Genomic DNA, 11,171 nt, shown 5'->3' on the forward strand with positions numbered 1-11,171 from the left:
AGGAGTTGTTTCAAGAACATGAGGGAGCCTTTACCTTGCTTAGGTGGGCCCCACCCCACAATCACCAGATCTCAATCCAGTTGAGCATTTGTGGGACGAAGTTAAAAGAGCCATCAGGCAGCTGGTTCCACAACCATCAAACCTCACAGAACTGGACAGTGCTATTCATCAGGCATGGTGTCAGATTCCTCGCATCGCCTTTCAACATCTCGTGGAGTCAATGCCAAGAAGAATCGCCACAGCATTGAAGGCAAAAGGTGGCCCGACGAAGTACTGATGGGGTGGGCACAATAATCTGGCCACTGTGTGTGTGTGTGTGAGTGTGTATTGATTTCAGAGAAGAAAGGAGCGGGAGAGATAGAAACATCAATGATGAGAGGGAATCACTGACTGGCTGTCCTCTGCATGCCCTACACTGGGGATCGAGTCTGCAATCCAGGCATGTGCCCTGACCAGAAATTGAACCATGACCTCCTGGTTCATAGGTTGGTGCTCAACCATGCTGGCTGGGCACATGGCCACCTCTTGCAGCAAAAGTTTGGTTGCATCCCCAGGTTTATTCTATTTAAGTGATCTTTTTCAGGCCAACTTTTATTTTATTGGCCGGAGATACTGTTATTCAACATAAAACTAAAACATATTCCAATTTGGACACTCTTGTGGGTTTTGTGAACTACTGGAGACTAATTTGGAACAGAGATGCACTATCTCAGAAAAATTCAGGAGTGAAAACATATTTTTTAAAATTTATTTATTTGAGAGAAAGAGAGAGAGGAAGGGGGGAGAGAGAGAGAGAGAGAGAGAGAGAGAGAGAGAGAGAGAGAGAGACTTCAATTTGTTGTCCCAGTTATTAATTCATTCATTGGTTGATTGTTGTATATACCCTGACTGGGGATTGAACCCACGACTTTGGTGTATCCAGACAATGCTCTAACCAACTGAGATACCCAGCCAGGGCTAAACCATCTTGCTCAGAGACCTTCCCCACTATAATTCATTACCCCCCCCGCCCCCCGTTTATTTATTTAGAAAGAGAGAGTGGAAGGGAGGGAGAGAGGGAGGAGGAGAGAGAAACATAGATGTGAAAGAGACATTGATTGGTTGCCTGCAACCCAGGTATGTGCCCTTGACTGGGAATCAAACCCATGATCCTTCAGTGTGTGGGTTGATGCTCTAAACACTGAGCAACATCAGCCAGGACTATAACTTATGTTCTAAAAAACCTTTACATCTTCCCCCGAAAACAAGCCTTTACATCTTCCCCCGAAATACATTTTTCTGAGACTTCTATATTATTCTAAGTATGTATTTTATATAGTATATCTGTGAAGCAGGTTTTTCACAATATGCTTTTGTTTCGAACAAAGGGACTTCAGTTTTCCAAAAGGTAATAAAATTAAATTATTGCATCTTTGTATTTGTCCCATGTTTCACCCCACCCTCCCAAAGCGATGTGTGGAGTGACTCTGCGAGACCACCTCCCTGTCCTTCCCAACTCCCTGCAATTGCCAGCTCCTGACATTCTCTTTCTGGAGCATAATAATGGCCTGTCCTCATCCCACATCGGCCCCATTCTTACTACTTTCCTCTTCTCTGTTCACCTGATTGCTTTATTCGCCCTTTCAAGTGTGTGTTCCCTTTCTTCTGTACCCCATCTTACCACGTCACCTTCTTGGGGACGTGGCAATCTTTAGGGCCCAAATACAGGATTATGTTTCCTCCCTCTTGTTCTGATTTCTGATTTTGCTAAGCCTGCAGGAGGGTACTCAGCTTTTTTTGCTTTGGATTCTCATCCCGTTGATTTACTCATCCTTAGGTAACTTAGGGCTAAGCCTGAGGCTGGGCCACCAGCAGGCAGGACACTCAATCTGCCCCTCACCAGCACTACCACCAGCCGAAAAATACTAAGTGGCAGACAGAAGTCTTACCGAACATTCAGTTATTTTTGGTAACATTTTGGGGAGAATTACGTGCCACAGAAACATTCAGAAATGCAAAATGTTGTTTCTCCCTTCCTCTGTGAGCCTGTCGGCTCCCAGCTCAGTTGGCAGCAATCCCCAGGGCTCCTTTCATTCACAGCCTTTAAGCCAGCGGTTCTCAACCTGTGGGTCGAGACCCCTTTGGGGGTCGAACGACCCTTTCACAGGGGTCGCCTAAGACCATCGGAAAACACATATATAATCGGGAAACACATATTGTTCTTGTGATTAATCACTATGTTTTAATTATGTTCAATTTGTAACAATGAAAATACAGCCTGCATATCAGATATTTACATTATGATTCATAACAGTAGCAAAATTACAGTTATGAAGTAGCAACGAAAATAATTTTATGGTTGGGGGTCACCACACCATGAGGAACTGTATTAAAGGGTCGCGGCATTAGGAAGGTTGAGAACCACTGCCTTAAGCTATCGCCCTTTTGTGACTTCCTTTTCTCCTTAAAGAGGTGGAAAGCAAGTTACATGTTGATTTTCACTTGATTTCACTGCCAAAGAAATGAAAAGGCAGAAGAAGGAGGTGTGATCCCGTGCAGTGTCTGGTCCCGGTCTGCCCTTTAATGCTGCCTTTGTCTACTTCACCTCCTAACAGCGTGACCTGCCCTTTCATAAAGTTGGTCCCCATGTCCATGGACAAGCTTCCCGGTCAGGCGGTCTCAGAACGCAGCTCTCCACGCTGTGGCTCTCATTCCAGAAACCCGGGGTGCAAACCATGAAGCACAGTGTTGTTCCCTTTCGTTCGTTTGAAGCTGCCGCCACCTTTTAGTGAGAGTCAGGAATGGGATATTGTTTAGGATCCTGCCGCTAGAAACCACTAATTTCTATTACTGTCTCTAGGTTTCTTATGCAGCCGGGCAATCAAAATTTGTTCCAGAGAACCTTCGGTATTACACGGTCCATCCAAAATTGGTAGGTGGAAAAGCTTTCCCCTGTGCCTACCCCCTCTTCCCCCCACGCCCCAATCCGCCCCGAGATCCCTAAGAGCAAGTCCCAGCAGTGGGGTTCAAGCTGGAGACAGAATATCCATAGGCCTTTAAGTGCTGCCACCTCTGTGACTGCACAGGCTGCGGGGTCAGGGAGGCAGAGCTGCCCTGGGACACTGGCTAGAGGCAGTGCAGAGAAAGGCCACGGCGAGGGAGGGAGAAGGTACTGGGAAGAAGGCGGTCCCTGTAGCTGAAATAGTCTTTTTAAGTTATTAATAATCAGAAGGTGTTTCATTCTTTCCCTCTCCCTTCCTCCCTGTCCCCCTGTTGACAGAAAAGCAAATTTAGTGGAACTGCCTCTGCCCCCACCCACATCTTCAGTGACTTGCTGTCTTTTGTGACTGCTTTTCCTTTTAAAACGTTGTGCTTATTATGCATGGTAATGCGGTTGTGCCTGTGGGAAAACGTTCATGAGTGAGAATGTTGGTGTCGCCCCCACCCTCCAAACTCCTTGACTAGGAGATTTGGTCCCTGGCAGTTTCTAGCCTCTGCCTCTCAGAGAGCTAGAGAAGACCAGCGAGATCTCACGGAGAAACCTCTCTGCCCCATTGTATTGAACAGATTCTGTTACACCCTTTCAGAAGAATTAAGTCCCCTTTCTTGATTGTGGAAAGCTTTCCATGTCATTTCCGCAGCCCCTCCGGCAATGTGTGGGGAGTACTCTGAGGGCAGAAAGGGCCAGTGAGCGCCAGACATTTTCTGATAAACTTATTTCAAAGCAGATTTGTCCAGCCCCTGTCCAGCCTCTGTCCCTACCCTACAGAGGCAGAAGATTAGCCAATGGATTTATTAACCTTCTCTTGATCTAATCCCTTTGTCTCTCTGGAAACCTTTCTGTCCGTCTGCTCAGAGCCGGTACTATGAGCCTTTGAAGCCCACCGCACTGCAGAAATGTGTGACTCGAAACAGGAAAATGTTAAGCTTCATGCTCAAAGTCGCAGAGTATGACCAAGATAAGACCATACTTATAATGACCAACAACCCACTTCCCTCAATAGAGCAACAAGGAAAGGACACCGAGCCACATTACTTTTCCAAGGAGGTACTGCTCAAGGTAATGGCACCTGCAGAAGTTTCCTGGCACCCTAAGTAAGGGCCCTGGAGAATGAGGCATTAGCTTGAAGAAGGAAGCTAACGTCACATGGTATTCAGGAGCCAACCTCTTCCCTCTAATTCTTTGCCCTGTGCTTCACCAAACAGAATCTGTAGCGCCTGGAAATACTGAGAGAAAGAGCTGGACAAGTTTGGGTCATGAAACTTCATTGCACAGAGAAAGGAGAGTCTTAATTTGAGATTGTTTCTCCTTTGCCAAAGATAGTTTGTTGTTAACAAAGTGTAAATTAGCCATCGGCTTTCAAGTTGAATATAAAATAGCAAAGGATAAACTGAAAAATGAAGACTAAGGAACAGGAATGAATACCTAAATGGGAAAGGAGTAAAGGGTTATACTTTCTACCTGTTGCTTGTAGGTGTCAGAAGGGAAGAGGAACAGAGCAGGGAATTCACTATAACAGTATCCGGACATTTGGGACTCTCTTACATACTAAAAAAGTTCAAATCCAATCTGGTAGCCAATCAGTGAACATACACTAATCTAAGAACTAAAATATAAAGATGATTACTAGTATAGGGCAGTTTCTATCTTGAAGGAACTTGGAGTCTCACAGGAGAGACAGATCAGTAAATGAGTCATTATAATATACCAAGATATATGAATCATAAGAGAATATACAGGCTACAGAGCTCACAGTAGTTCTGCTGAGAGAAAAGGAGTAATCAGAGAGGCTTTACAGAAGAGATGACCCCTGACAAAGAACAGGAGAATATTCCAATCAGAGGGAAGGGCAAAGCCATGGAGACATGAGCAAGCGAGGCACATTTAGGGAGTTGTAAGAGAGTAAATGGCAGAAGATAAAAGGATATAATCAAATATCCTTTTTTTTGAGGTTGGGAGAAAGAGATAAAAATCAGAAAAATTAGTTATGATGTTACTACAATCATCAAGGTAAGAGATGCAGAGGAATTGAACTACATCAACAGCAGAAGTGAAGAAAATTAGGTTAAGGAATCAGGATCTAAAAAAGATCTTGATAGCCCTGGCTAGGTAGCTCAGTTGGTTAGAGTGTCCCAATATACCAAGGTTGTGGGTTCGGTCCCATGTCAGGGCACATACAAGAAGCAACCAATGAATGCATAAATAAGTGGAACTACAAATCAATGTCTTTCTTTCTCTAAAGTCAATTAATAAAAACAAATCTTGATAGTCTTGAGAAAGGGCCTAATAGAACAAGAAGAAATTAAATGAAATAAATGAAAGTACAAATAAAAGAATATACTTAAATTTGAAGCTGGGGGTGGAATTAGTATTCTTATAATAGAGTGCAGTGAATGTGGAATTAGTATTTCCTTAGTTGCTACATGAATGGCAGTGAGAGATTTCTTTTCAAATAGAAGATAAAATACTAGTATCCAAAGTTATATGCTGACAAAGGAGTTAATTAACTAATATCTTGCCTATGGTGTCTCTTGCTCTTTTTAAAAATTTTATTTATTTATTTATTTATTTTTAAATTACAAGGAATCAAACCCACCACCTTTGTTGTGGCCCCACCCCATAACAAAGAAACAGAATTTCCGGAGGATGAGGCCCAGAAATCAGGAATTTAAAAAGATTCCCAGGTGATTCTAATGTGCAGCCAAGGTTGAGAACCATTGCCCTACGAGGTCTTATTTTGTGTAACTAGACTTGGTCCTCTACTCCTAGCTAGGACCAGAAAAGCACACCAGACGCAGGAAATTAAAATTCATAATAGTGACCTGTGGTGGTCTCTACCAAAAAAAAATCAACCAAAAATGAAACTAACCAACTTACCAACAACCCAAATCCCTGTTATTCAGATTCTTGTTTACAGTATCTGAACTAGAAAAGGAAAATATTGAGGCAGTGGGAATGGAAGCTGAAAGGACATAGAGAAGCCATAAAGAAGATAGTCTATGAACCAGGAGATCACAGTTCGATTCCATTCCCAGTCAGGGCACATACCCAAGTTGTGGGCTCAATCCTCAGTGGGGAACATGCAGGAAGCAACCAGTCAATGATACTCTGTCATCATTGATGTTTCTCTCTCTCTCTCTCTCTCTCTCTCTCTCTCTCTCTCTCTGATAGTATAGAGACAATAAGAATAGAAAAGGGGCAGGTTGAAATGATAGGGGAATATAAATGAACTAGAGGCCTGGTGCACAAAATTTGTGCATGGGTAGGGTCCCTAGGCCTGGTCAGAGATCAGGGCTGATTGGGGCCTTCCAGCTGCTGGCTGGGGCCTTCCTTCATTCCGTGCCGCCCCCTGGTGGTCAGCACATGTCATAGTGAGTGATCGAACTCCCGGTCATCCGGTTGAACTCCCAAGGGGACAATTTGCGTATTAGGCTTATTATATATATGTAGAAGCTATAGATAGAAAAAAGGTATAAAGGTATAAGGGTAAGGAGTGAACAGAGAGGAGGAAGCAGGCAGGAAGAAGTAGGAAAGACATTAATAATATGATGTAGAATCAAGATACATAAACTCAATGCAGTGGTGTTACATAACTAGTGCTATCTTGGATTCAAAATAACTTCTTAATTCCTGTTTTTCTGCTATGAGAACTAACTCTGTTCAGGTTCTGCTCTTTTTGTGGCCAAATTATTAGCTATGTCTTACTTCCTAGGCACATGTGCTCTTACAATAAAACTCCTATTAAGTGAGGTAACTTGGATGGATGGATGCCTGTTCCTCAAAAGATGGTATTTGAGAACGAGAGGCCTGGTGCATGAAATTTGTGCATGGATGTGGTCCCTAGGCCTGGCCGGCAATCAAAGCATGAGTGTCTGGTGTGGAAGGGCAGGTCCCAGCTGACCTCTGGGCCCTGGGCAGCATCTCGGCCCCTGCGTGCTCCCCTCCGCCTGAGTCATCAGGCCCCTGCCCGGCTCTCTCAGTGCCTGGGAGATAGGTGGCAGCCCCGTCCCCTGCTGCGGCTGATCGCTGTCTGTGAGGGGATCAGTGGGGCGATCAGGCCCCTGCCCAGCTCCCTCAGTGCCTGGAAGCCAGGTGGTGGCCCAGCCCCCGCCCCACCACCGTTGTTCACTGTCTACAGGTCGACTAGCAGGGCGATCAGGCCCCGCTCACACCCACCTTGGCCTGGCGCTGCTTGATCACCTGCTCCACCATCCTGCCGCAGTCCCGCTCTCATCAGGGCCCATCAGGGCCGGTAGCACCTCCACTGCCGCCTACTGCCAGCGCCACATTGCCAACACCCGCTATGTTCCTCGCTGCCCCCTGGTGGTCAGAGCATATCATAGCAAGCGATTGAACTCCCCATAGAACTCCTGGTCAAGAGGACAATTTGTGTATTAGCCTTTTATTATATAGGATGAGTACAGAATTAAAAGGCCATGTTCAGCAGCAAGTTTTTTTTTTTTTTAAAGAGGTTTTAAAATTCTGAAAGAAAAAGCTCAATATATATCAATTAAGTAGTTTGGTCATTCATTCATTTTTTTCATTCATTCAACAAATATTTGTTGAACATCTACTATGTGCCAAGCACTGTTATGGGTAATAAGAATATATCAGTGACTAAAGTAAAGTTCACCCAAATGAAGTTTAATTCTAGTGAGGTAGACACACAGATCATAAGCAATCATACAGTTAATGTAAGCATGTGATAAATGCCAAGACAAAGCAGGATAAAGGAATTGAGCAGGATGGGTGTGAGTGGTGGTTTTAGATAGTGTAGTTTAGATAGTAATTTGAATAGTAGGCTCTTAGAAGAGTTGATGACATCTTACACTTTATTGGGGTGACGGGACGTGTCCTGCAAGTGTGACATCTCACATATTGTTTTCATTTCAGATTGCTGCACATTGGGAAGAATATTAATTGTAACTTTCTCAAATGAATTATAATGAGATAAATCAGGAGAGTAGGAACCCCAAGCCATGTCATATAAAGAAAATTTCAAAATATTGGCAATGTTGAGCCTGGATGAGATAGCGAGATAGCTTAGGAGAAACTTGATGGATTTTTTCAAATTCTTTAAGAACTCTGTGGAAGAGACACTGCATTAGTTCTATTAGGACTATAAGTTAGAAGTTACAGCTATCAGCTAATCAAAGATGAAATAGGTTGGGTTTTTGAAAAATATATTTTTATTGATTTCAGAGAGGAAGGAAGAGGGGGAGAGTGATATAAACATCAATGATTAGAAAGACTCATTGATCAGCTGCCTCCTGCATGCCCCTACTGGGGATCAAGCCCACAATCCAGGCATGTGCCCTGACCAGGAATCAAACCATGACCTCCAGGTTCATAGGTTGATGCTCAACCATTGAGCCATAACTAGCAGGCTAGGTTGGTGTTTTAGGTATAGGAAGATTGACCACTTGATAGTGTGTAGGTGAAATGAGTGTCAGATAAATGGTTAGACTAGATGACTTTTACTATCCTTTCTGAAAGTCTTTGACTCTGTGACCTTTGAGAATGATGACATTATTACATCACAAAACATTGCATTTGGTGGCCTCTTCACTTCAGAGAAGAGAATGTGAATGAGGTAGCCATTTCTGAGAAAGAAAGGTAGAGTCCTATGAATTTTTCCCCCAACTTATTATCAAATGCTTGATTTACTAAGCAATTCACTAATTGAATCCTTCTCAAAACCGGGTAAATTCTTCCACCGCTCTCTTCAAAGGGCCAGGGGGCAAGTTCAATCAAGTACTAAGGAAACTGGCAAAGCGTTGGACAAGTCATCTGGCAAGGAAATAAACATGCATTAGCCCACTGGGAACTGCTTCTTCTTTTTTTAGTTTCTGAGTGCCTTCTTCCCTCCGACATGTTTGGTCGGATTGTGTTGGGGGACTGGAACTTAGTCCCAGAACTTTAAGTCCCGCGGTCCTTGGTTGACTCCCTTACTCTCTCTTCTTTCTTCTGCTGCAGGAAATTTATCAGCACAAACCCAGTGAGACCTACGTACACCCGTTGCCTCAGAAAAAAAGGTTAATACCTAAGCTGAAGCCAGTCTTCCCTGTGACGCTGTTGAAGGATGCAAAATCCAAACAAGAACTGTTTAGGTGAAGTCCTGGCTGCTCTTGTTCTCTTTTTCTTTCCCATCACTTCCTTATTCATGTTACCATGTCTTTTCAATACGATTTAATACTTTTTGCTTGTTAGGGTATAGAAAGGTACAACTGTATGTTAATAACACGCAATCCCCAGTATCTTTTACACCCTAAGAGAAACTCCTTCAGAGCTAAGGTTTTTCACTAAGAAGGATTTTCAAGAGTGAAGAAAAAAATAGCCAAAGGTCTATGATTTGAGGAAAAGGAAAAAATCCGCCCCCACCCCCCTCAGTGCATGATAAGGGCTATAGCATAGGAACACTGTGCTATGAGATTTTATTTGAAACTAATTCTACGAGCAGCCTATATCCCGTTTGGAGAGGAGAGAGGAGATTCTGAGCTTCCTTAGAAGGTTTACAGGCTAGGTTCTAGAAGCCTCCCTTTCATGAACAGTAGTCCCACTCCGTACCAAGGAACACCTGTGGTCGCCTTCTCTCCTCCCCTGAATCTGCGAGCGTAGTGACTGGTTCCACTAACACCCAACCCTGGGATTTACTAAATGAGCTTTCTTTGTTAAGGTTTTCCACCAAGAATGATTTCAAGAGTGAAGGGAAGTATTCAACCGTCTGCACTTTGAGGGAGCAGAAAAATATGTTCCCTCAGCTCACCTTTGCTCAAGTCGATGGAAGAGATAAGAAAGATGGTAAGCACCTCTCTTTCAAAGCAGTGGCCTACAGGACTGAGATGTGGGCAGGAGGGGCAACGTATGAAGGTGAGATTTAAGGGCAAATCGCCATCTCTCATGGAGGTTGTGGAGACTATTTTTCGTTGTAGCACAGAAGCTAAGAACTGATAGAGGCTCAAGGGGTGCTAAGTTTTGAATTCTGCTTAAATCTTCAAATTTCAAGATGCCATAGCACAGTGCTTCCCAAACTGCCTCACCTACTGCTTTAAAAGTTCTGGTATATAAGTTATTTGCCCTATTATTTATTTAATGATTTTTTTCTTGTCCTAATTAATACCATATCATTAACATGGGTTTGATATACTAATTACATAGGTTTTTCCCCCCTGACATTTAATCAAATTCATAATTAAAATTTTAAATGTTTATGTATCACCTAAAACTACCCAGCAGTATGCATATCACACGTGAGAAAAACTGTTCTAGAAGGGCCAAAGGATAAGTCAGTCTGTCAGTCTCAGAGGTCCAGGAGTGTCTTCCCAATGAGGCAGGACATGGGGGTGGGGGACATGGAATGGAGGAAGGTATAATGAGAATGCTCCTTACAAATGATCATTCATTTAAGAACGTTTATGGGGCCGTTATGAAGGGCCTGGGTTATATGAAGGGCTTGGGTTTTCTCCACTAGGCAGCTGGGACCCATTGAAGAATTTCAGAGCACTCAATAGACAGTTGAGACTCAAAACCAACACACTTCGGGAAAAGGCTAAGAGGTATAAGAATATAAAAGTGACTGTACCTTATAAGAATTACACGAATATCAATGTGGTTGTGGATGGAATCATTTGAGAGGGGCGAGGCTAAACGGGGAAGACCCTAAACGGGCAGTGCTTTAAACTGGGTTTTGAGGAAGGGAAGGAATCCAGAGCTACAAACAAGGTCGGGAACGGTAGTCCGTGCTCTTACTAAGAGTAAAGACCACTTGACTCTCCCTCCCAGTGGGTCGATGTCATGCCTCATGTCCAGTGTCCTTCTGGACCCTCGGGAGAGCCACACTCACAAGGTACCCTGTGTTTTGTTGCAGTCTCCAAGAAGTCGGAAAGGGCCATGCCGACCGGGAAGGAGGATTGGGAGCCGCTAACCCTTGCATCGCTCCTGGACATGAAGCCCACCAAAACCGCGCCCGGGCAGAGTGCCTTCCGCAACGGGAGGGTCAAGCAGTGGTTTCTAAACAAGACCTTGGTCATTACGTAAAAATAAACCCTTCGGACCGAGAGGCCAGAGAAGACGCTGTCCAGGGCATGTCAACCCAATAAAACCACATGCTGCCCACTGCGGGCATGGGCTGCCTCGTCGCTGAAAGGTGGGCCGGGGGTTCCGACCCGTCGCTGCAGCAGCGATCACCACG

At 44.1% G+C, this 11,171-nt stretch overlaps 1 protein-coding gene across 1 annotated transcript in view; it reads left to right on the forward strand.

Annotated features, from left to right (window-relative positions):
- The window catches only part of TSGA13 (testis specific 13), a 16,808-nt gene extending 5,791 nt beyond the window's left edge, over positions 1-11,017 (forward strand). The window contains exons 3-7 of the mRNA XM_006752704.1: positions 2,840-2,911; positions 3,836-4,057; positions 8,957-9,090; positions 9,657-9,781; positions 10,848-11,017. Of these exons, the coding sequence (XP_006752767.1) occupies positions 2,840-2,911; positions 3,836-4,057; positions 8,957-9,090; positions 9,657-9,781; positions 10,848-11,017 (723 nt within the window). The remainder of the gene's footprint in view (positions 1-2,839; positions 2,912-3,835; positions 4,058-8,956; positions 9,091-9,656; positions 9,782-10,847) is intronic.
- The last annotated feature ends 154 nt before the right edge of the window (positions 11,018-11,171 follow it).

Source organism: Myotis davidii, unplaced genomic scaffold (assembly GCF_000327345.1).
Source record: "Myotis davidii unplaced genomic scaffold, ASM32734v1 scaffold1290, whole genome shotgun sequence".
NCBI lineage: Eukaryota > Metazoa > Chordata > Mammalia > Chiroptera > Vespertilionidae > Myotis > Myotis davidii.